General features: G+C 42.7%; 2 protein-coding genes across 6 annotated transcripts in view; both read left to right on the top strand.

Annotated features, from left to right (window-relative positions):
* The window catches only part of uso1 (USO1 vesicle transport factor), a 24,298-nt gene extending 12,383 nt beyond the window's left edge, over window positions 1-11,915 (top strand). For 2 of the 5 annotated variants that reach the window (XM_053622209.1, XM_053622208.1), the window contains 14 exons: window positions 1-160; window positions 309-329; window positions 1,235-1,261; window positions 2,979-3,089; window positions 3,163-3,281; window positions 3,486-3,667; window positions 3,978-4,099; window positions 4,254-4,392; window positions 5,484-5,638; window positions 5,797-5,862; window positions 5,965-6,063; window positions 9,993-10,082; window positions 10,280-10,495; window positions 10,971-11,915. The exon at window positions 1-160 is cut by the window's left edge and continues 46 nt beyond it. In XM_053622209.1, coding sequence (XP_053478184.1) covers window positions 1-160; window positions 309-329; window positions 1,235-1,261; window positions 2,979-3,089; window positions 3,163-3,281; window positions 3,486-3,667; window positions 3,978-4,099; window positions 4,254-4,392; window positions 5,484-5,638; window positions 5,797-5,862; window positions 5,965-6,063; window positions 9,993-10,082; window positions 10,280-10,495; window positions 10,971-11,054 — 1,591 coding nt within the window. In that variant the 3' untranslated portion in view covers window positions 11,055-11,915. The remainder of the gene's footprint in view (window positions 161-308; window positions 330-1,234; window positions 1,262-2,978; window positions 3,090-3,162; window positions 3,282-3,485; window positions 3,668-3,977; window positions 4,100-4,253; window positions 4,393-5,483; window positions 5,639-5,796; window positions 5,863-5,964; window positions 6,064-9,992; window positions 10,083-10,279; window positions 10,496-10,970) is intronic. The other 3 variants (XM_053622212.1, XM_053622211.1, XM_053622210.1) reach the window with 2 other exon arrangements.
* Window positions 11,916-15,031: 3,116 nt separating this feature from the next.
* The window catches only part of coro2aa (coronin 2Aa), a 47,993-nt gene continuing 38,618 nt past the window's right edge, over window positions 15,032-24,406 (top strand). Inside the window, exons 1-2 of the mRNA XM_053622220.1 lie at window positions 15,032-16,578; window positions 16,795-16,912. The gene's annotated coding sequence lies outside the window, so the exon portion shown is untranslated. The remainder of the gene's footprint in view (window positions 16,579-16,794; window positions 16,913-24,406) is intronic.

The following is a 24,406-nucleotide window of genomic DNA, read 5'->3' as shown; positions in this document are numbered from 1 at the left end:
AGCAGACTCGCTGTCTAACTGGTGTGCATCGGTAGCGTTAGCGCACGCTCTACATGATAACTCCAACCAGAAGGAGCAGCTGCTGAGAGTTCAACTGGCCACCAGTCTGGGAAAACCCCCCATCTCTCTACTGCAGCAGTGCACCAACATCCTGTCCCAGGTACACGCACACGCGCACACACACACGCACGCTAGAGCCACACACATTCATCAGACTGTTGGTTGGCATTGTGTGTGTGTGTGTGTGTGTGTGCTAGCGAGAGAGTGAGTGCCTAAGTTTAAATTGTGTTGCGTTGTGAATTTTACAGGGAGATAAGATCAGCCGGAAGGTAAGCGCGCGTGTGTGTGTGTGTGTGTGTGTGTGTGTGTGGTGATGGTGTGGTTTGGTGTTAACAGGGATCCCCTCTGTGTTTATCATGTCGGGGTGCTTGCGCTTTCCTTACGTTACACAGTTTGCAGTTTGGGCTTCCGTTTCTGACCCTGGCGCTAACCTTTTGACCCCTTGCTGTAGTCTTTGGGGTTTTGTTATGGTAGATCCGGTTGTTGTGCTGCGGTGCTGTGTTCTAATCCTGTTTGTGTTTTTTCTAATCCTGTCATTTTTGTTCCATTTTGCTTTGGTCAAGTCCACATGTTAGTCATCTTAAGACGAGGCTTTAGGTAAGGTCAGACAGGTTTTAGGTAAGGATCAGACAGGCATCAGACGAGGGTCAGTCAGACAATCTGTTACGGAGAGTCAGACAAGCTATGGATACGTCCGTTACTGAGAGGCAAATGGATGTTCAACAAAGTTTGGACAGACATCAGACAAGAGTTAGATGTAAGTTGGAGGGGTTTTAGACAGGTATCAGACAGCAGTTCATCGAGGTTCGGGTCAGACGAGGGCCATTGTTGGACAGGTGTTAGATGATTGTTGGTCGTGTGTTGGACGAGGGTTACATGGTGTTGGATGAGGGTTGGATGGGTATTGACCAAGGGTGGAGCGTGTGTTGGACGAGGGTTGGGTGAGGGTTTGTCGGGTGTTGGGTAAGTGTTGGATGGGTATTGACCGAGGGTTGGGCGAATGTTGGGCGAGAGTTGGACGTTCTGTCTCTCTCTCTCTGTCTCTCTCTGTCTCTCTCTCTCTCTCTCTCTCTCTGTGTGTCTCTCTCTGTGTGTCTCTCTCTCTATCTAACCAGAGAAAACTAATATTTGTGATTATTTTCCATTTTTGTTTGGTTTTACTTCACCACTGAAGGCCGAGTCTGAACAGGTGAAGATCAAGGTATTATTTAATTTTTTTTAAAAACCTTTCCTTTATATAATAGTTTTTAAAATAACACGAACAGCTATCCTCACATAATCATTAACTGCGTAGAGTCTCCGTGTTTAGCTTAACGTCCTGTCTGCGTGGTGTAGCGTCGCTAACAACGCTGTAAGCTAGCCAGGTTAACTAACTGTGTTTTACAGTAAAGGGGCTCTCTTGTTTCTTATTTAAACTCATTTCAGTAAACATACAAATGTTTTTTATAACATCCACATTATATACACTACTGCTCAAAAGTTTACACACCCATTCTTTAGTTTTATTTTTTTTCCCCACATTTTAGAACAATAAAGTCATCAAAACTCTGGAGTAACACAAATGGACATATGAGAATTATGTTGTAATAAAAAATCCAAAATAAATCAAAATAATTTTGTATTTTAGCATCTTCAAAGTAGACACGCTTTCTGCCGAGAATTTCCAGAAATGTAAATCCTTCATGTAGTGATTTTTAGCCCTGGACAAAAAGTGCAAGGTTTACTAGATTTATTCAAATAGTTAAATCTTTATTCAAATAACTAAACTGTTAAGGGGAGAGATTAATTTCAAAAAACATCATAGTGTAGAACTATACCAGAAAACATGTCTGGTGAAATCAGGATTTTTGGAGATACCTGAGGAAAATGCAGATATTTCAGGACAGTAATGTTTTATTTACGCTCAAATATTTGATCAAATGTTAATAATTATGATTTTATTTTCTTTTACAAGTGACTAAGAATAATCCGTCCTGTGTATTAGTTATAAATTAAGAGAGAAAAAAATCTCAAATAGAAAAGAGAATTACTGTTCTCTTGAACTGTGTGACACGTCATGCTTTTTTTTTTTTTTATCCATTTATAGTTACATCTAACGTTGTAAAATGTATGTCATCTTATTACAGCTGTAAACAATGACACAAAAAAACGCAGCTTGTTACGCACGTTACCGAGAAACCGTAAAGAAGTGTAAACTCCTCTGTACTGGAGATATCAGAAAACATAAAGTTACAGCTTTACCTCTGACTGTTACACAGCGCTGACACTGGAGACTCCTTCCATACACGTTACATAAATAACTATTACCTCTGAAAATGAGCGTCTCTCTTTCAAGTCCCCATGAATGTGCTGTTGCTATAGAAACCATAACATACTCGAGCAACTCAACACCTTCTGACCAATCACCATCCAGAACTCGGCAACAGCACTGAACGCATGCAGGTCATGACCTCATGGTGTAGCGTTTGCTTTAGTAGTTTGTACAATAACTCGGTAACACTAATTTGAGGTTTTGATGTTTAAATTTTTTGTGTGGTTTGAGTAACGGTCTACCTGCTAGCAGACCGTATGCATTCTGGCTTCTTAAAAAACAGCAACAGGCCACACCCACAAAGAGACACACCTGGAGCAACACCGGTGACTCGTGAACACGGTGCTGGAAGAGGAATGAGTCAATGTCTCTGTAGGCCTCAGGAGAACGTAACGCAGGAGATCAGTGCTGAGATCAGTCATGTTCTCATCAGATCAAAGTATTTGTGTAAACAGTATGTTTTCGTATGTATTTCAAAACTGTACCGTGATCGTTTGTGTTCAGTTTGAGGTAGAACAGAAGTGGAATACGTGGAAATCATGTAAAAACGTGTAAATATGATGATGTGGTGTATAACACATTTGTGTGTGTGTGTGTGTGTGTATAGGGCAGTAAGGTGCAGACGAGGGTGGGTCTCCTCATGCTGCTGTGCACGTGGATCAGTAACTGCCCCATTGCCGTCACACACTTTCTCCACAACCAGGAAAACGTCCCCTTTGTATCCTTTCTGTGTATGTGTGTGTGTGTGTGTGTGTGTGTGGATGTGTGTTTCCTTAACTCTGTGTGTGTAGCTGACAGCTCAGATCTCGGAGAACCTGGGTGAGGATGAGAACCTGGTACAGGGTCTGTGTGCTCTTCTGCTGGGAATCTGCATCTACTACAACGACAACTCGCTGGAGAACTACACCAAGTACGACTCCATGTCTCTCGCCCTCGCTCACCTCTCTCACTTCACCTCTAACCGTGGGAGCTGACGATAACTCTTAACGTTTACATGCAGCTTAATAACACTTTAACCCGAATAAAGCCCCATGCTGAAACCCTGAACACCGTGTCGGTGATCCAGAGCGACGTTGGTGTAATTTCACTCCTAACTTCTGTGTCTTTGTGTCAGAGAGAAGCTGAAGCAGCTGATTGAGAAGAGAATCGGGAAAGAGAACTTTGCGGAAAAGCTCGGCTTCATCACCAAACATGAGCTGTACTCGCGCGCCTTTCAGAAACCTCAGCCCACCTTCTCCACGCCAGAGCACATGCTGTTCGACCACGAGTTCACCAAACTGGTGAAGGAGCTCGAGGGTCAGTGCCACTCCTGTATTGCTCCTCCCTCTTTTCCACTCTGGAGAATTATCCTGCTGTCATATTTATTTATTAAGTAACAGTTTTCATATCAGTCCCTCACTGTCGCAGAAATGGGGAGACGAGTCTTAGTAGATTCACACGGACTCGCGACTTGACTCTGAGTCGATTCACTGACTCATACAGATTATGGATCAGGGATGGATGGATGGACAGACACTGTATGTTTATTGAGCTGAGCTGGTACTGACCGTGTGTGTGTGTGTGTGTGTGTGTGTGTGTGTGTGTGTGTGTGTGTGTGTTCATACAGGTGTGATAACGAAGGCCGTGCACAAGTCCAGTGAGGAGGACAAGAAGGAGGAGGAGGTGAAGAAAACACTGGAGCAGCATGACAGCATCATCACTCAATACAAAGAGCTGATCAGAGAACAGGTACAATAATTAGCCCCGCCTACACTGTCTGATTGGATAAAAAAACAATCGTGAGGCAGTGTTGATGTTGTGTGTACCATGTGAGCATATAGTGTACACAAATATAAAGTTCTGTGTGTGTGTGTGTGTGTGTGTGTGTGTGTGTGTATATCAGGATGCTCAGATAACTGAGTTGAAGGAGCAGGTATCGGCGATGACGTGTCAGAAGGAGCAGATGGAGAGCACCATCACACAGCAACTGTCTCAGATCCAGCAACACAAAGACCAGTACAACATCCTCAAACTCAAACTGGGTACACACACACACACACACACACACACACACACACACACACACACACACACACACAGTACAACATCCTCAAACTGGGTACACACACACAGTACAACATCCTCAAACTCAAACTGGGTACACACACACACACACACACACACACACACACACACACACACACACACACACAGTACAACATCCTCAAACTCAAACTGGGTACACACACACACACACACACACACACACACAGTACAACATCCTCAAACTGGGTACACACACACACACACACAGTACAACATCCTCAAACTGGGTACACACACACAGTACAACATCCTCAAACTCAAACTGGGTACACACACACACACACACACACACACACACACACACACACAGTACAACATCCTCAAACTGGGTACACACACACACACACACAGTACAACATCCTCAAACTCAAACTGGGTACACACACACACACACACACACACACACACAGTACAACATCCTCAAACTCAAACTGGGTACACACACACACACACACACACACACACAGTACAACATCCTCAAACTGGGTACACACACACACACACACACAGTACAACATCCTCAAACTCAAACTGGGTACACACACACACACACACACACAGTACAACATCCTCAAACTCAAACTGGGTACACACACACACACACAGTACAACATCCTCAAACTGGGTACACACACACACACACACACACACACACAGTACAACATCCTCAAACTGGGTACACACACACACACAGTACAACATCCTCAAACTCAAACTGGGTACACACACACACACACACACACACACACACACACAGTACAACATCCTCAAACTGGGTACACACACACACACACAGTACAACATCCTCAAACTCAAACTGGGTACACACACACAGTACAACATCCTCAAACTCAAACTGGGTACAGACACACACACACAGTACAACATCCTCAAACTGGGTACACACACACACACACACACACACACACACACACACACAGTCTGAGACACCTTTCTGACTTTACCTACAGACAGACAAACGTGTGTGTGTGTGTGTGTGTGTGTGTGTGTGTGTGTGTGTGTGTAGGAAAAGATGGAGCAGGGTCTCAGGCTGATGTTCAGGTGAACGGTGTTCAGGTGGAGGAGCTTACTGCGCTCAGGCTGGAGCTGGAGGAGTTACGCACACAACACACACTGCTGCAGACAAATCTCACAGAGAAGGACAACCTCGTCACCAGCCTGGTGTGTATGAGTGTGTGTATGAGTGTATGCGTGCGTGCGTGCGTGCGTGCGTGCGTGCGTGCGTGCGTGTGTGTGTGTTTTGCACATTTTATTCTAGTCTGATAATTACACTGTTTTTGTTATGTTATTTTATAAATTGATTGTGTGTGTGTGTGAAGAAAGCAGAAGCAGCTCGGTCAGCAGAAGGACCAGCACCTGCATCAGAAAACACAGAACTACTGAAGGTACAAGGGACAACTCTTTCACTGTCTGTCTGTCTGTCTGTCTGTCTGTCCGTGCGTGCGTGCGTGCGTGGTGCACTGAGTGTTGTGTTTTTGGTCCTACAGGAAGTGGAGGCTCTGCGAGTGCAGGTTCAGAGTCAGCAGGCTGAGATCTCCCAGCTGCAGAGTGAAAGACGTGAGCTTCAGCGGAGAACCCAAACTGTGGTGAGTGCTGATGCTAAAGTTCATTAGAACTCATTACAGCACAAATACTGACGTTACACCTCCTTACTCGTCTTTACTCCTCCTTACTCCTCCTTACTCGTATTTACTCCTCCTTACTCGTCTTTACTCCTCCTTACTCGTATTTACTCCTCCTTACTCGTCTTTACTCCTCCTTACTCCTCCTTACTCGTCTTTACTCCTCCTTACTCGTATTTACTCCTCCTTACTCGTCTTTACTCCTCCTTACTCGTATTTACTCCTCCTTACTCGTCTTTACTCCTCCTTACTCGTATTTACTCCTCCTTACTCCTCCTTACTCGTCTTTACTCCTCCTTACTCCTCCTTACTCGTCTTTACTCCTCCTTACTCGTATTTACTCCTCCTTACTCGTCTTTACTCCTCCTTACTCGTATTTACTCCTCCTTACTCGTCTTTACTCCTCCTTACTCGTATTTACTCCTCCTTACTCCTCCTTACTCGTCTTTACTCCTCCTTACTCGTATTTACTCCTCCTTACTCGTATTTACTCCTCCTTACTCCTCCTTACTCGTCTTTACTCCTCCTTAGTCCTCCTTACTCGTCTTTACACCTCCTTACTCGTCTTTACTCCTCCTTACTCCTCCTTACTCGTCTTTACTCCTCCTTACTTGTCTTTACTCCTCCTTAGTCCTCCTTACTCGTCTTTACTCCTCCTTACTCGTCTTTACTCCTCCTTACTCCTCCTTACTCGTCTTTACTCCTCCTTACTTGTCTTTACTCCTCCTTAGTCCTCCTTACTCGTCTTTACTCCTCCTTACTCGTCTTTACTCCTCCTTACACCTCCTTACTCGTCTTTACTCCTCCTTACTCCTCCTTACTCGTCTTTACTCCTCCTTACTTGTCTTTACTCCTCCTTACTCGTCTTTACTCCTCCTTACACCTCCTTACTCGTCTTTACTCCTCCTTACTCCTCCTTACTCGTCTTTACTCCTCCTTACTTGTCTTTACTCCTCCTTAGTCCTCCTTACTCGTCTTTACTCCTCCTTACTCGTATTTACTCCTCCTTACTCGTCTTTACTCCTAATTACTCCTCCTTACTCGTCCTTACTCGTCTTTACTCCTAATTACTCCTCCTTACTCGTCTTTACTCCTCCTTACTCGTCTTTACTCCTCCTTACTCGTTTTACTCCTCCTTACTCCTCATTACTCCTAATTACTCGTCTTTACTCCTCATTACTCCTAATTACTCGTCTTTACTCCTCCTTACTCGTCTTTACTCCTCCTTACTCGTCTTACTCGTCTTTACTCCTCCTTACTCGTCTTTACTCCTCCTTACTCCTCATTACTCCTAATTACTCGTCTTTACTCCTCATTACTCCTAATTACTCGTCTTTACTCCTAATTACTCGTCTTTACTCCTCCTTACTCGTCTTTACTCCTAATTACTCCTCCTTACTCGTCTTTACTCCTCCTTACTCCTCCTTACTCCTAATTACTCGTCTTTACTCCTCATTACTCCTAATTACTCCTCCTTACTCGTCTTTACTCCTCCTTACTCCTAATTACTCGTCTTTACTCCTCATTACTCCTAATTACTCGTCTTTACTCCTAATTACTCGTCTTTACTCCTCCTTACTCCTCCTTACTCCTAATTACTCGTCTTTACTCCTCATTACTCCTAATTACTCCTCCTTACTCGTCTTTACTCCTCCTTACTCCTCCTTACTCCTCCTTACTCCTAATTACTCGTCTTTACTCCTCCTTACTCGTCTTTACGCCTCCTTACTCCTAATTACTCGTCTTTACTCCTCCTTACTCCTAATTACTCGTCTTTACTCCTAATTACTCGTCTTTACTCCTCCTTACTCCTCCTTACTCGTCTTTACTCCTCCTTACTCGTCTTTACTCCTAATTACTCCTCCTTACTCGTCTTTACTCCTCCTTACTCGTCTTTACTCCTCCTTACTCCTCCTTACTCCTCCTTACTCGTCTTTACTCCTCCTTACTCGTCTTTACTGCTCCTTACTCGTCTTTACTCCTAATTACTCCTCCTTACTCGTCTTTACTCCTAATTACTCCTCCTTACTCCTCATTACTCCTAATTACTCGTCTTTACTCCTCATTACTCCTAATTACTCGTCTTTACTCCTAATTACTCGTCTTTACTCCTAATTACTCGTCTTTACTCCTCCTTACTCGTCTTTACTCCTAATTACTGCTCCTTACTCGTCTTTACTCCTAATTACTCCTCCTTACTCGTCTTTACTCCTCCTTACTCCTCCTTACTCCTAATTACTCGTCTTTACTCCTCATTACTCCTCCTTACTCCTCCTTACTCCTCCTTACTCCTAATTACTCGTCTTTACTCCTAATTACTCCTGATTACTCGTCTTTACTCCTGATTACTCCTCCTTACTCCTAATTACTCCTCCTTACTCCTGATTACTAGTCTTTACTCCTCCTTACTCGTCTTTACTCCTCCTTACTCCTCCTTACTCATCTTTACTCCTCCTTACTCGTCTTTACTCCTCCTTACTCGTCTTTACTCCTCCCTACTCCTAATTACTCGTCATTACTCGTCTTTACTCCTCCTTACTCCTAATTACTCGTCTTTACTCCTCCTTACTCGTCTTTACTCCTCCTTACTCCTAATTACTCGTCTTTACTCCTAATTACTTCTCCTTACTCCTAATTACTCCTCCTTACTCCTAATTACTCCTCCTTACTCCTAATTACTACTAATTACTCGTCTTTACTCGTCTTTACTCCTGATTACTCGTCTTTACTCCTGATTACTCGTCTTTACTCCTGATTACTCGTCTTTACTCCTAATTACTCGTCTTTACTCATCCTTACTCCTAATTACTCCTCCTTACTCCTCCTTACTCCTGATTACTTGTCTTTACTCCTAATTACTCGTCTTTACTCGTCTTTACTCCTCCTTACTCCTAATTACTCGTCTTTACTCCTCCTTACTCGTCTTTACTCCTCCTTACTCCTAATTACTCGTCTTTACTCCTAATTACTTCTCCTTACTCCTAATTACTCCTCCTTACTCCTAATTACTCCTCCTTACTCCTAATTACTCCTCCTTACTCGTCTTTACTCGTCTTTACTCCTGATTACTCGTCTTTACTCCTGATTACTCGTCTTTACTCCTGATTACTCGTCTTTACTCCTAATTACTCGTCTTTACTCATCCTTACTCCTAATTACTCCTCCTTACTCCTCCTTACTCCTGATTACTTGTCTTTACTCCTAATTACTCGTCTTTACTCCTGATTACTCGTCTTTACTCCTCCTTACTCCTAATTACTCGTCTTTACTCCTAATTACTCCTAATTACTCGTCTTTACTCCTCCTTACTCCTAATTACTCGTCTTTACTCCTAATTACTCATCTTTACTCCTCCTTACTCCTGATTACTCGTCTTTACTCCTGATTACTCGTCTTTACTCCTAATTACTCGTCTTTACTCCTCCTTACTCCTCCTTACTCCTAATTACTCGTCTTTACTCCTCCTTACTCCTAATTACTCCTCCTTACTCCTAATTACTACTAATTACTCGTCTTTACTCTTCCTTATTCCTAATTACTCGTCTTTACTCCTAATTACTCCTCCTTACTCCTAATTACTCCTCCTTACTCTTAATTACTCGTCTTTACTCCTCATTGCTCGTCTTTACTCCTCCTTATTCGTCTTTACTCCTCCTTATTCGTCTTTACTCCTCCTTACTCGTCTTTACTCCTCCTTACTCCTCCTTACTTCTAATTACTCGTCTTGACTCCTCATTACTCCTCATTACTCCTCCTTACTCATCTTTACTCCTCATTACTCCTCCTTACTCCTAATTACTCGTCTTTACTCCTCATTGCTCGTCTTTACTCCTCCTTACTCCTCAATACTTGTCCTTACTCCTTGTTACTCGTAAAACTGTCTCTGGTTTCAGTCGGGTTCCGTCAGTGAAGCAGAAACGGCTAAACTCAGTGAGCTGGAGCAGAGACTGTCAGCACAGACAGCAGAAACACATCGACTGCAGGTCACACACACACACACACACACACACACCTTTATTCAGTTTTTCTGTTTTCCTCTGACTCATACCTTTTCTCCCTGTATTTATCTCACTCTCTCATTAATTCTTTAATTTCCGTTCCAAGTATGAACTTTTTTCCCTCTCTCTCTGTGTGTGTGTGTGTGTGTGTGTGTGTGTGTGTGTGTGTGTGTGTGATTCAGGAGGAGGTCCGGACTCACTCAGAGAGCAGGGCACAGTTGGAGAAAGAGTTAGCGGCGGCTAACAGCACGGCAGCCATATTGCAGGCGGAGAAGGCCAAGCTGCAGCAAGAAGTGAGCGAGTCGAAGAAGGAGCAGGATGACCTGCTGGTGCTCCTCGCTGATCAGGACCAGAAGATCCTCTCTCTCAAACAGAGACTTAAAGCCCTCGGAGAGACGGTAAATGCATCTGAGCTGTTTACTGCCCCTGTGTTTTAGCTCTGCTGCCTCGTTGCTTCACCCTTCCTGTCCTTGTCCTTTGTCTTTGCTGCCCTTGTGCCGGTGCTTCACCTTTGCTGCCTCTTTGCTGCCTTTATGCATTGCCTGTGCTGCTTCACACTGCCCGTGTTTTGCCTTTGCTGCCTTTGTGCCTCACATTGGCTGCCTCTATGCTTCACATATGCTGCCTCTGTGCTTTACCTACGCTGTTTTTATGCTGCCTCTGCTTCACTTTTGCTGCCTCTGGCCTTTGCCTTTGCTGCCTTTATGCAAAAACAATTATTTTCACTGACTAAAAGTGCAATATTTTAGATTTTGTTAAATTCTGACTAAAATGAATCCCTGTCACATGACTACACTTAAAATATTCATCAAAAGTCTAAAACTGACATATCTGCACGTGAACGCTGAGGATGATGTCACTGCCTCTCCACAGATCGAGGACGAGGATGATCTGGACGTGAGGGACCAGTCTGATGATGATGATGAAGAGGAGGAGGAGGAGGATGATGATGAATAGAGAGAGACTGAGTAGAATTCAGGGGAATAAAAGTGGTTTAAACCTGACACTAAGAAGAGGAGAGACATAAACCACCCGATTTCTTGCCGCAGGATCGTCTGTTCATTCTTAGCTTTTATTTGTTTATTTCCTGTTTGCTAATGCCACTTTACCATCATCTTTGTTCATTTGTACTCAACACATTGTTTAGTGGAGCAGTTGCATTAAAAATGCTAATGTGGCTAGCAGTGACTGGACTCTAGTAGCTGCCGATTAGCATGATACCTGCTGAGTATTTTTTTTCTTTTATTTGATTTGTTCAGTTAAACATTGTTTAGCAGAATAGTTCCACAAAGCTGGTGCTGCGATCACGTCGCAGCAACCATCAATCAGGAAATGCTGCTACCAAGGAATTGTTTTTCATTCGTTAGCAACATTAGCATTTTCAACTGATATAAAATATGAATGGCTTCAGATGAGCATCTGGCGGTCTTCACTTATGTTTTAATGGAAGAAAGTTTTTATGAATATTAGCTGAATGTTAGCTGCTGTACATTAGCATAAAGTCATCTGCATATTTGCTTTTCATTTTGAGCAGAATGGAAATATTAAAATGTACATAAATTACTGTACACAAATGTACATCCAGTTAATTAATGCTAATGTTGCTAACAGTGAAGAATCTACAGTGTACATTTCGAGAGAAGAAACTCCTCAATCTATATTATAAATATAGAAACTATAAAATGTGAATAAATTACACAAACACAGAAGTGTAAAAAATGCTAATGTTGCTAACAATAAATAGAAGCTCGTAGCCGCTAATCAGACGAACGTTGTTGACATTTTTGTATTGTTAGTAAAATTAGCATGCTTGAATGACTCTTCCTGGAGATCTGTTTGAATATAGAAATAAATATGTTTGCTATCATTGAACACAGGACAATGAAGCTCTAACGAAGCTTTATAGAAGCTCAGCTGAGGTGTGATCGAAGCTATAACCAAATTCTGTTTAAGCTTTAATTGAATGCTTTTCAAGATTTAATGAACCTGTAATAAAGCTCCAGTTAAGTTATAATTAAGCTTAAATGAAGCTCCGTAGGCTCGATTGAAGCTGTAATGAATCTACTGAAGGTCTCCTTGTTTTAAGCTTTCATTTCTAATGAAGCTCTGTTGAAGCTTTATTGAAGCTTTAATGAATATTTTCATTCATCGTATACGAGTGTCCAATATTCGCTAAGCAGGCAGGTGCCTCCAACTCGGTACAGCTGAGACTGTCATCTAGTGTTAGCTGCTTCTCTTAGGCACAGGTGTGTGTGGATCGGGAGAAATGTGTGTGTGTGGATTGTGGAAGACAAATCACGGAAAGAACATCTCAAAATCCAAATGAAACGAACAGGATCGACTCCGAAAAGACGTCACCACATGCTGTACCCCATGCTCAATAGGATAGGCTCCAGGTTCCCTGATGGATGGAATATGTCTGTATTTGTACAAATTGCTTGGCCTTCTCTCTTTCCTGTCCGGCTTTCCCCTTTCCATACGGTTGCCGGGGTTGGTATGTTAACGCCAAATGGTGATACTTTTATTAGTTTTAAAGGAAATTATTAACATCATTTTCTGCAAACTTATGGGAAAAGAAGGTCAAATTTAAAAGCAGTCTGACGCAAAACTGAGAGAGCAGGGGCAATTAGCATATAGATAAAACATTTCACTTCTATATTAACATTATATTTACCCCCTTACTGAAGCTATCACAATATCAACAATTACACATATTTGAATTTATTTCTGAGGAGTGTGCGCTGTGCATGTCCCTGTGAATGAGCTGTAGCTATAGAAACGATAACGTATCTGAACAAGCGCATTTATATAAACTTTAATTGTCATGTTATAGCTGGAACTGCTGTCTGAGCTGTCCTTCTGTCCAATCAGATCTGAGAACTCGGGTTTAGATATAAAATTTACACTGAAACTTATAGCTGTTATGGAACCGTGATCCAAGTGTAAAGATAATATTCTGACGATAGGCGTTTTCTCCTCCATGGACAACTGCTATAAAAGAAAACACTTAAAAGACCAAATTCAGTGTACACCTTATTATTAAAGCATACTATGTATTAATAAGGTGTGTACTAAATTTGGTCCTCCAATTTCATTGTCTTTGTCCATTAAACCATGGTAAGTGTTTTAGAATGTCCCCTACCTGCACTTTTGCTTTAAATGTAATTCAGTTTGGGTCCACTGGAGGGCGGAGTCGCCTTATAAATACGGCTAATACACTATTTATGTCATTATTAAACAACTAGTGTGTGTATCCATCCTGTTATCACATTAATGTATATATATATATATATATATATATATATATATATATATATATATATATATAGTTTTCTTTAGTCTTGTGATGTGTTTAACATGATAACATGTTTCTGTTATAATCAGGTATTATTCTTTTTCCATCCATCCATCTTCTGCACCGCTTATCCCTCAGGGTCACGGGGGACCTGGAGTCTATCACAGGGAGCATAAGGCGGGGTACACCCTGGACAGGGAGCCAATCCATCACAGGGCACAATCACACACACATTCACACACGTTCATACACTACGGACACTTTGGACATGCCAATCAGCCTACCATGCATGTCTTTGGACTGGGGGAGGAAACCAGAGTACCCGGAGGAAACCCCCACAGCACGGGGAGAACATGCAAATCTACACACCCCAACCCTGGAGATGAGAGGCGAACGTGATAACCACTAAGACACCATGCACCCTATTATTCTTTTTAAACTTTATTATATTCTATAAAGTATTTAAATAGATAACGTATAAGAATTTAATAATTTTAGGTGTTAATGTAGAAACATTATGAAGTGAAATGGCTTAGTAAATATATATTTCAATTTCTGTTTATATACAAATGACCATTTATAAATATTCATGAGTTTATTTCAATAACGAAACACAGTAGAAGAGTGAAGTGGGAAATTACGTTAATTTACTTTATGAATAATAACCTACCGTGAATAAAGATACTGAACACTGCTTTATTATAACACTGTGTGTGTGTGTGTGAGAGAGAGAGATATGATGTCACTGCGTCTGCATCCTATAGAAGTGTATTGTCCTGGTAATAAAGTGGGATTTTGTTGTTGTTTGTGCACCCTCTTGTGCCACTAAGCCACGCCCTCTCGAACTTCATCCTGTTCTAATTGGCTGCTCTGACACACACACGATTTAACTGACCTTTTTTGTAAAATCTGACTATTAGTGAATAAAGTACTGGTTTTATTAGTATTAGTACCGATTAGTGATGTTTTATCAAAAACTAGTAAAATAGTATCACATACTTCATCAGCTAGCATTGAGCTAACACTTGTTTCTGTTTCACACATTTAAAATAAATTATTTAAACTTTGTATCAGCTGAACTGGTCTTAATATTACATGAATAATGTGTTGGTTTTTTGACAACAGCGAAATAATTGATTATTCGCATTAATATGTTAGCTAGCATTCCAGCATCCTGACAGGATGAGCTGTTAGCCTGGAGATAACACACTTTCATGCGTCAGAACGCTTTACAACTGCTGACCAATCACAGCACAGAACTCTTTCAGGAAACTGACCAATCAGCAGCTTTGATTGAGACATAGCCCTGTGGTTCTTTTAAACAAGCTAACCAGCATTCAGCAAACATTTAATAATTATTTTTTCTAAAATTATCTACATTTCATGTTACAGTAATAATATTTTGTTTATAAACATGAATAAAAATGCTTTTATTAGTTTACTAAAAACTATTAAATTCTTATAAATTCTTTCATCAGGGGGCTCTTACTGAAGGCCCAAAGCATCACATTTCTCCACAAAACAACCCTTTTTTAACTTTCATGGTGTTTTGATGGATTCACACTGTAAGTTATGTTGTATAAACTCCTCATGGAATGGCTTGAGATGGGATGGTGTATTGGTGGGATGGTGTATTGATGGTGTGGTGTATTGATGGTGTGGTGTATTGATGGGATGGTGTATTGGTGGGATGGTGTATTGGTGGTGTGGTGTATTGGTGGGATGGTGTATTGGTGGGATGGTGTATTGATGGTGTGGTGTATTGATGGGATGGTGTATTGATGGTGTGGTGTATTGATGGGATGGTGTATTGACGGTGTGGTGTATTGATGGGATGGTGTATTGGTGGGATGGTGTATTGGTGGGATGGTGTATTGGTGGTGTGGTGTATTGGTGGGATGGTGTATTGGTGGGATGGTGTATTGATGGGATGGTGTATTGATGGTGTGGTGTATTGGTGGGATGGTGTATTGATGGTGTGGTGTATTGGTGGTGTGGTGTATTGATGGTGTGGTGTATTGATGGTGTGCTGTATTGATGGGATGGTGTATTGACGGTGTGGTGTATTGACGGGATGGTGTATTGGTGGGATGGTGTATTGGTGGGATGGTGTATTGACGGTGTGGTGTATTGGTGGGATGGTGTATTGATGGTGTGGTGTATTGGTGGTGTGGTGTATTGATGGTGTGGTGTATTGGTGGGATGGTGTATTGATGGGATGGTGTATTGGTGGGATGGTGTATTGACGGGATGGTGTATTGACGGTGTGGTGTATTGACGGTGTGGTGTATTGACGGGATGGTGTATTGATGGTGTGGTGTATTGATGGCATGGTGATGTATTTTCTTTTGAAATATGAAGTCCCTGATTTACACAACAGCCAATAGTGTTGGAGATACGCCATGCCACACCCCCACTTAATCTAAACAAACCTGACAGAAGATTAATGAGCTAGCTAAATATGGTGAGCAGTGAAGCGTTTATAACCAGAGAGTTTTTTCCAGCTGTGGAGGATTTCTCAGCCCCGCCTTCAGCCACGCCCCCACACCTGTCCACTTTAACGAGGTCGGCTTTAATCTTAGATAATGAGACAGTGTGAGATTTTGGAGTTTTGGGGTATGTGTTTGAGGCGAGGTCGAGGGTAAGCGTTGCCGATGGTGACAGAGCCACAGGGTCGTCACCGGGAGACATCTGACGCATCTGAGTGGGAGAAAAATAATATTACTGACTCTTACTGATGGAGGTGGGGTGTAAAGGAATCACGCTTATCTCCAAAACTACTATTTCCTTTTTTTTCTTTTTTCTTTTTTCTTTTTTTGTGGATATTTTGTTGTGTTGGTGTCCATAAAACCAAAAAGCTTTGAAACACATTTTTTTTAATTTCAGGGTCACGCGCTTGTGACCCTTTTGGGGTTCCACAGTGGATCAGAACGTCTCCACGTGCTCTGGCGGAACCGACCAATCACAGAGCAGAACTCTTTCGCAAGCGCTGGAGGAGCCGGCCAATCCCACAGCGGAAGTCTTCTCACGAGCGCTTCTTGGGTTGTCCAATACGCAGCGTGTCAGACCTGAGGCAAGGGCGGGGCGTCGCAGTGGGCGTGGTTTGGGAGGAAAGCCGAAACAAGGCGTGTATAGCCGGTTGTAGAGACACGGCGCGCGCTCAGGTTTCTCCGCCTCCGTCTGCAGGTATCATCATTTTCATCATCTTCATCATCTTCATCGTCTTCATCATCTTCATCAGTCCCGCAGCGCTGGATTTTATCTCTCTTATTTATCCGCTGTGTGTTTTGTCCTGACTGCACCTCTTACACACACACACACACACACACACACACACACACACACTCTCTCTCTCTCTCTCTCTCCCCCTCTCTCTCTCTCCCCCCCCTCTCTCCCCCGAAGCTGTTTCATGAGCGCTAGAGGAGACACACCGCTGCGGAAACGTGTGAGAGAACCTCTGAGAGAACCCAGAAGATCCTGATCCTCTCACCTGAGCTCCCGGCGCACGAGCCTCACAAAGGTAAGGAAGATAAACGAGGTCATGGGGGTAAGACAGGTGAGGAGAGACAGACAGGTGAGGAGAGACAGACAGGTGAGGAGACGTAATGCGCTAACGAATTTTGTGTTTAATGAGGTGAGCGCGAGACCGGTGAAGAGGACTGAGTGAATGAAGTTAATTAACTTTAATAGTTACATCTGAATTCTGATTTATTTCAACTGAATCTAACCAATCAATACTGTGTGTGTGTGTGTGTGTGTGAGAGAGAGTGTGTGTATATACAGTATGTGTGTGTGAGTGTGTGAGAGAGAGAGTGTGTGTGTATACAGTATGTGTGTGTGTGTGTGTTATTGTGTGTCTTAACACACACATGCACACTGAAACAGGTTATAAGGAGGTAGAGGTTCAGCAGAGTGTGTGTGTGTGTGTGTGTGTGTGTGTGTGTGAGAGAGAGAGAGAGAGGGAGTGAACAATGTGAACAGACACGTTTCAGTGTATTATCATGCTTATCATGCCTCTGATTGTAGATTAGAGTCTAATCTAAAAGTCAGACTTCTCTAAAGAAACCCCAGAATCATAAAGTGTGTGGATGGCGGTTGTTGACCCTTGGCTGGGATTTTGGTTGAGTTTATTTATGGACTGTATGAAGGACCTTATCAGTGTTCTCTGTGCGTCAGTTTCGCTCTCGGACTCGCAGCACGTACGGGATTAGTCTTAAAGATAAGCTCCACCCACAAACTCATTAACCTGTTTATACTGGAATATTTGATGTGTTTAGTGATGCTGGTGATAATTTATTGGTTGTTGTTGATGTATTTTCGTCATTCCTGTGAAAAGTTTCCGGTTGTGTGTCCTGATGATGTCACAGTGGGCGGAGCTAACTTGGTTACAGTGGAGTTTAACTGGGGAAAAAAATTCACCAGTCAGGATTTGCTCTAAAAACATCATATTAATGAGAGATCCAGCACAGATGTCATGGAGACTCAAATCCCAGAATGCACTGCAGCTATACGACGGTATACGAGTCTCAGTTTGCTAGCGGTGTGTGAGACGATGAAATGAGACGGTGAGATGAAACAGTGAGATGAGGTGAGATGAGATGTTGAGACGGTGAGATGTTGAGACGGTGAGATGTTGAGACGGTGAGATGTTGAGACGGTGAGATGGTGAGACGGTGAGACGGTGAGATGATATGTTGAGAAGATGAGATGATAAGACTGAGATAATGAGACGGTGAGATGATGAGATGAGATGTTGAGATGAGATGGTGAGACGGTGAGATGATGAGATGAGACGGTGAGATGATGAGATGAGACGGTGAGATGATGAGATGAGATGGTGAGACGGTGAGATGAGACGGTGAGATGATGAGATGAGATGGTGAGATGATGAGATTATGAGATGAGATGGTGAGATGTTGAGAAGATGAGATGGTAAGACTGAGATAATGAGATGGTGAGACGGTGAGATGATGAGATGATACGGTGAGATGATGAGATGAGATGGTGAGACGGTGAGATGATGAGATGAGATGTTGAGATGAGATGGTGAGATGATGAGATGATGAGATGAGATGGTGAGATGTTGAGAGGATGAGATGAGACGGTGAGATGAGACGGTGAGATGATGAGATAGTGAGATGAGATGTTGAGAAGATGAGATGGTAAGACTGTGAGATAATGAGACGGTGAGATGATGAGATGAGATGTTGAGATGAGACGGTGAGATGAGATGACATGGTGAGATGATGAGATGAGATGATGAGATGAGATGGTGAGATGTTGAGAAGATGAGATGGTAAGACTGAGATAATGAGATGGTGAGATGATGAGAAGATGAGATGGTAAGACTGAGATAATGAGATGGTGAGACGGTGAGATGATGAGATGATACGGTGAGATGAGATGAGATGGTGAGACGGTGAGATGATGAGATGAGATGTTGAGATGAGATGGTGAGATGATGAGATGATGAGATGAGATGGTGAGATGTTGAGAGGATGAGATGAGACGGTGAGATGAGACGGTGAGATGATGAGATGAGATAGTGAGATGAGATGTTGAGAAGATGAGATGGTAAGACTGTGAGATAATGAGACGGTGAGATGATGAGATGAGATAGTGAGATGAGATGTTGAGAAGATGAGATGGTAAGACTGTGAGATAATGAGACGGTGAGATGAGATGTTGAGATGAGACGGTGAGATGAGATGACATGGTGAGATGGTGAGATGATGAGATGAGATTATGAGATGAGATGGTGAGATGTTGAGAAGATGAGATGGTAAGACTGAGATGGTGAGATGATGAGATGAGACGGTGAGATGATGAGATGGTGAGATGATGAGATGAGATGGTGAGACGGTGAGATGATGAGATGGTGAGACGGTGAGAGGATGAGATGAGATGTTGAGATGAGACGGTGAGATGATGAGATGGTGAGACGGTGAGATGATGAGATGAGATGTTGAGATGATGAGATGAGATGGTGAGACGGTGAGAGGATGAGATTAGATGTTGAGATGAGACGGTGAGATGACGAGATGGTGAGACGGTGAGATGATGAGATGAGATGTTGAGATGATGAGATGAGATGGTGAGACGGTGAGAGGATGAGATGAGATGTTGAGATGAGACGGTGAGATGATGAGATGGTGAGACGGTGAGATGATGAGATGTTGAGATGATGAGATGAGATGGTGAGACGGTGAGAGGATGAGATGTTGAGATGAGACGGTGAGATGATGAGATGGTGAGACGGTGAGATGATGAGATGAGATGATGAGATGGTGAGACGGTGAGAGGATGAGATGAGATGTTGAGATGAGACGGTGAGATGATGAGATGGTGAGACGGTGAGATGATGAGATGAGATGTTGAGATGATGAGATGAGATGGTGAGACGGTGAGAGGATGAGATAAGATGGCATTGACTCAGGTTATTAGAAAGTTGAAGCTTTGGAAGTTGATGTGTTTGAGCAGTGTGTACAGACGTGCAGGTGAGAGAGCTGGACAGACTAAAGGATTAAAGCCCTGCCGCATCGCTCTCTTTATCTAGAGATGGAGTCAGGGCTAAATCCTGCTGTACCGCTATCAGCACAGCATTGTGGGTAATGTAGGAAACTTACATTAAGAAACTCGAGTCAGAGCTTTGTTATAAAGTAAATCTTGGACGTCGTTGAACATCATGGAAATTTCCAGTTCCAAATGTTCCAGAACATTGTGGTACATTGTGGAGAAGTCCCATGTGTTTTGAAGACAGAAGGAACGGAGGAAGATTTTGCTGAAGCAGATTAAGATTACACATCATGCCTTGATTCCCAGAGAAAGCAAGAAGAAGAAAAACCAGAAGGAACTCCACAGGATGTTCCTGTGTTGAGTTCGTTAAGATCAAGATCGAGTTACTTCAGGATGCACTTTCACTTCATATGAACAGGACTAATCTCCTCTCCTGTGAGCACTGGGAGAACACTGAGGAAGGAACATCTCCAGTCCACTGCAGCGTTTTATAAAGATATACTTGTTTAGAAGTCAGTATTCTATATAATACACTGCTCTGTAGGTTCAGATGATCGTCACCGGCCGTGACATTGAGTCGTCTCCTTTTAAACCGCTGACTCGGGTTCCTGATGTGTCAGCAGGTTGCGGTTTTCAATTTGGTAAAATATGTACACAAAAACATCCACTACACTCTTAGAAACATTAGAACATTAAGCGTTCTTCAGTTGTCCTTCTCGAGGAACCCATAAAGATTCTATGTAGAACCTTCCAACAGTGTTTCCTCATCTGAAAGGTTCAGGAATCAGCTACTTCTTTATCCAAGAACGCTTTATTCTAACAACATATCCATTACCAAGAAGCTAAACATGAAACTCCTGACAGGTTCTCGATATTAAGAAGAAAATAATGAGCTTGCACTGCACACTTTCCCTGTAAAGAAAAAAAAAGTTCTTTAAGGGTTCCTTGGATGTTAAAGGGTTCTTATCTTCAAAAAAGGGCTCTGATTAGGAACCATTTCTGAAAGGCCTTTCGCCTAGAACCTTTAAAGTGTCCTTTAGCAGGACAAGCAAAGACTCCATAAGGGTTCTACATGTTTTTAAGGCTGTAGTGGTAACATTAGGTCCTCTCTTGGCCAAGTGTGTAATGATCAGAGGGTTGTTTTAGGATCATCAGTGTGTTGGTTCCTACAACGTTCCTGAGCCCTGAAGAGCCATTATGGGTTCTCTTGGGGTTCATTCTCAGAAATTTGTTTATTTAAAAACCTGCCAGGAGTTTAACATTGTTCTCCTTGATACTTGGTAAAGATTCAGGGTTCTTTAAGGGTTCCTTCAGGGTTTATTGGATCCTTAAGGGTTCCTCGCTTCCAGGAAAGGGTTTCACTTGGAAACAGTTTGTTGTAAGGTTATATATACATATATCTCTATCCTTTAAGGGTTCCTCTGACAGTGCAGTGGTAACGTAAGGTTCTCTCTTGGTCTTGTTCTCTGAGAAGTTTTCAGAAATGCGCGTGTGTAAGTTGGGTGAAAGAACTGTACAACACTTTTAGGAGACTAGGAGCCCTTAACTGTGCCGTGAACCTTCAAAGAACCTTTTAGAGAACCCTTGAAGGACATTACATTACCACTACAGTCTGTACAAAATAGGAGTTGTGCTTCAGGGCTGCGTTCACATTACACATTGCACAGCAGTTCTGATGTCCTGCTGAGATCGGATCTGTCTGACTCGATGGTTCAGGTCGGTATTTGGAAGTGATTCTGAAACGTCTGTGTTTAAGGAGAACACACCTGGAACTCCCGCATACACAGCCGGGTTTCTCGGGTGATATGTGGGTTCTGTTTCTGTTCCGTCCCTTTCTGATGAATCAATTTAAATCGATTCAGATCTGTATCCAATCTACTACATGGATATACAGTATGGAAGTGGCTCAGGTCTGATTTGAAAAGATCAGATTTTTGTCACGTTACGGCAGAAAATCAGATCAGTGTCACTCTTCAGCCTGCTGTTAACGTCGTACAGTGCTGCAGTTTTATTTGTGTAAGCTGTCAATAAATAATCAAAGTCTAATCTATATCTAATCTAATCTTTAGATTAGATATAATTTTATCATATAATATTTTATATATATATATATATATATATATATATATATATATATATATATATATATATATATATATAATATATATATATAATATAAAATCTTTATCAAGTTTTATCACAGGAAAAAAAGCCCAGGTGAGCAGAAGACATCTGACACTGCTGTCCTCAGATCAGTCCATAGACTGTGTGTGTGTGTGTGTGTGTGTGTGTGTGTGTGTGTGTGTGTGTGTAATAGTGCAGCAGGATTGTGGTTGTTGCCAGGTATCAAAGTCCTGAGGGTGCGGCCGTGTACAAACACGCTCTCTGAACTCCGTCTGTCCTTTTCCTGTATGCTCACTGCTGAACCCTCTAACAACACACACACACACACACACACACACACACACACACACACACACTTGCTACTTATAGGTAGCTAGCTAACTAATTAACTAACGCTAGCTTGCAAGTAACCATGGCAACGTGTTGTGTTGTTCTGTGAACAAAAATGGGAAAATGTTGACTAGGTGAATGGGACAAATTAGACCTAAGTGCTGAATAAACACGCTGCCTCGTTAGGCACCCTCCTGTTCGAGGGCCCTAGATCACAGTACCCTCCTGTTCGAGTTCCCTAGATCACAGTACCCTCCTGTTCGAGTGCCCTAGATCACAGTACCCTCCTGTTCGAGTGCCCTAGATCACAGTACCCTCCTGTTCGAGTGCCCTAGATCACAGTATCCTGTGCAGTGTATCAAATATCCGATTATTGACACACCTCTGGTACAGAGTGACTGAAACATCTGGAGTGCACTCATAAAACAAGAGCACTGTGTGTGTGTGCGTGCGCGTACATGTGTGTGTGTGTGTGTATGGGTGTGTACGTGTGTTTGTGTGTGTGTGTGTGTGTTTGTGTGTGCGCATACATGTGTGTGTATGGGTGTGTACGTGTGTTTGTGTGTGTGTGTGTCTGTCTGTGTGTGCGCATACATGTGTGTGTGTATGGGTGTGTACGTGTGTTTGTGTGTGTCTGTGTGTGCGCATACATGTGTGTCTGTGTGTGTGTGTATGGGTGCGTACGTGTGTTTGTGTGTGTGTGTGTGTCTGTGTGTGCGCATACATGTGTGTCTGTGTGTGTGTGTGTATGGGTGCGTAAGTGTGTTTGTGTGTGCATGTGTGTGCGTGTGTGTGCGCGTGTTTTTTTTGTTGAGTGGTTTGCATTTGCACAGAATAAATCCCAACACTTTCCTCCCAGTGTGTGTAATCCTGTCTAAGTCTGTATGTCTCTCTCTCTCTCTCTCACACACACATACACACACACACACACACACACACACACAGAGTTAGTCACAGCATTAAAACAAGGGTGTGTGTGTGTGCGTGTGCGTGCAGGTGTTGAGACAGCTCTTATTGTCTTATTCACAGGCAGATGACCCTAAACGTAACCCTAACACACACACACACACACACACACACACACACACACACACACACACACACAAATGGGACATTACTCATCACTCAAAATGCACTGACACAAGGAAGCTATAGATGTATGAGAGAGAGTGTGTGTGTGTGTGTGTGTGTGTGAGACAGCGGCCTGGGGGTGTCCAGGTGTATGTGTGTGTGTGTGTGTGTCAGACAGGTAGGGGGAGGGGAACATGGTGAACTTACCTGTGCTCTCTCTCTCTCTCTCTCTCTCTCTCTCACACACACACACACACACACACACACACACACACACACACACACACAGATGGGACGTTACTCATCACTCAAAATGCACTGACACGAGTCAGCTCCAGGATCGTGTGTGTGTGTGTGTGTGTGTGTGTGTGTGTGTGTGTGTGTTAGTTAGGGTTAGGGTTAGGGTTACATTTAGGGTCATCTGCCTGTGGATAATACACTAAAGAGCTGTCTCAATACCTGCGCATGCACACACACACACACACACACACACACACACACACACACACACACACCCCCCCCTTTGTTTTAATGCTGTGACTAACTCTGTGTGTGTGTGTGAGAGAGAGAGAGAGAGAGAAAGAGAGAGAGAGAGATTTATTCTGTGCAAATGTAAAGCACTCAACAAAACACACACACACACACAGCGTTGTCTCCCACACACTCCTCCCTAGCTGGACACACACAAAGCTGCCACACAGTTTGCAAACAAAAACACACACTGTTAGGACGGAGTAGACGGCGGCCGGAGGACTTCATCACACACTGCTTTAATTTATATTCTTTACAACATTAATATTCCTCACTGTTCGAATATTAATGAGCGCATAATGAATATTAATGAGTGAATCCGTTCTAGTACTCCGGACACGGTGGACGTTAACTACACTACGTTCTTTTTACGCGAAAGCAAATAAAGTCACAGATCATCATTATTTATATTTGTGTTTATGGATTTATCTCCAGAAAGATT

Source organism: Ictalurus furcatus, chromosome 3 (assembly GCF_023375685.1).
Source record: "Ictalurus furcatus strain D&B chromosome 3, Billie_1.0, whole genome shotgun sequence".
Classification (NCBI taxonomy): domain Eukaryota; kingdom Metazoa; phylum Chordata; class Actinopteri; order Siluriformes; family Ictaluridae; genus Ictalurus; species Ictalurus furcatus.
This window is presented reverse-complemented; position numbering and strand designations above follow the sequence as displayed.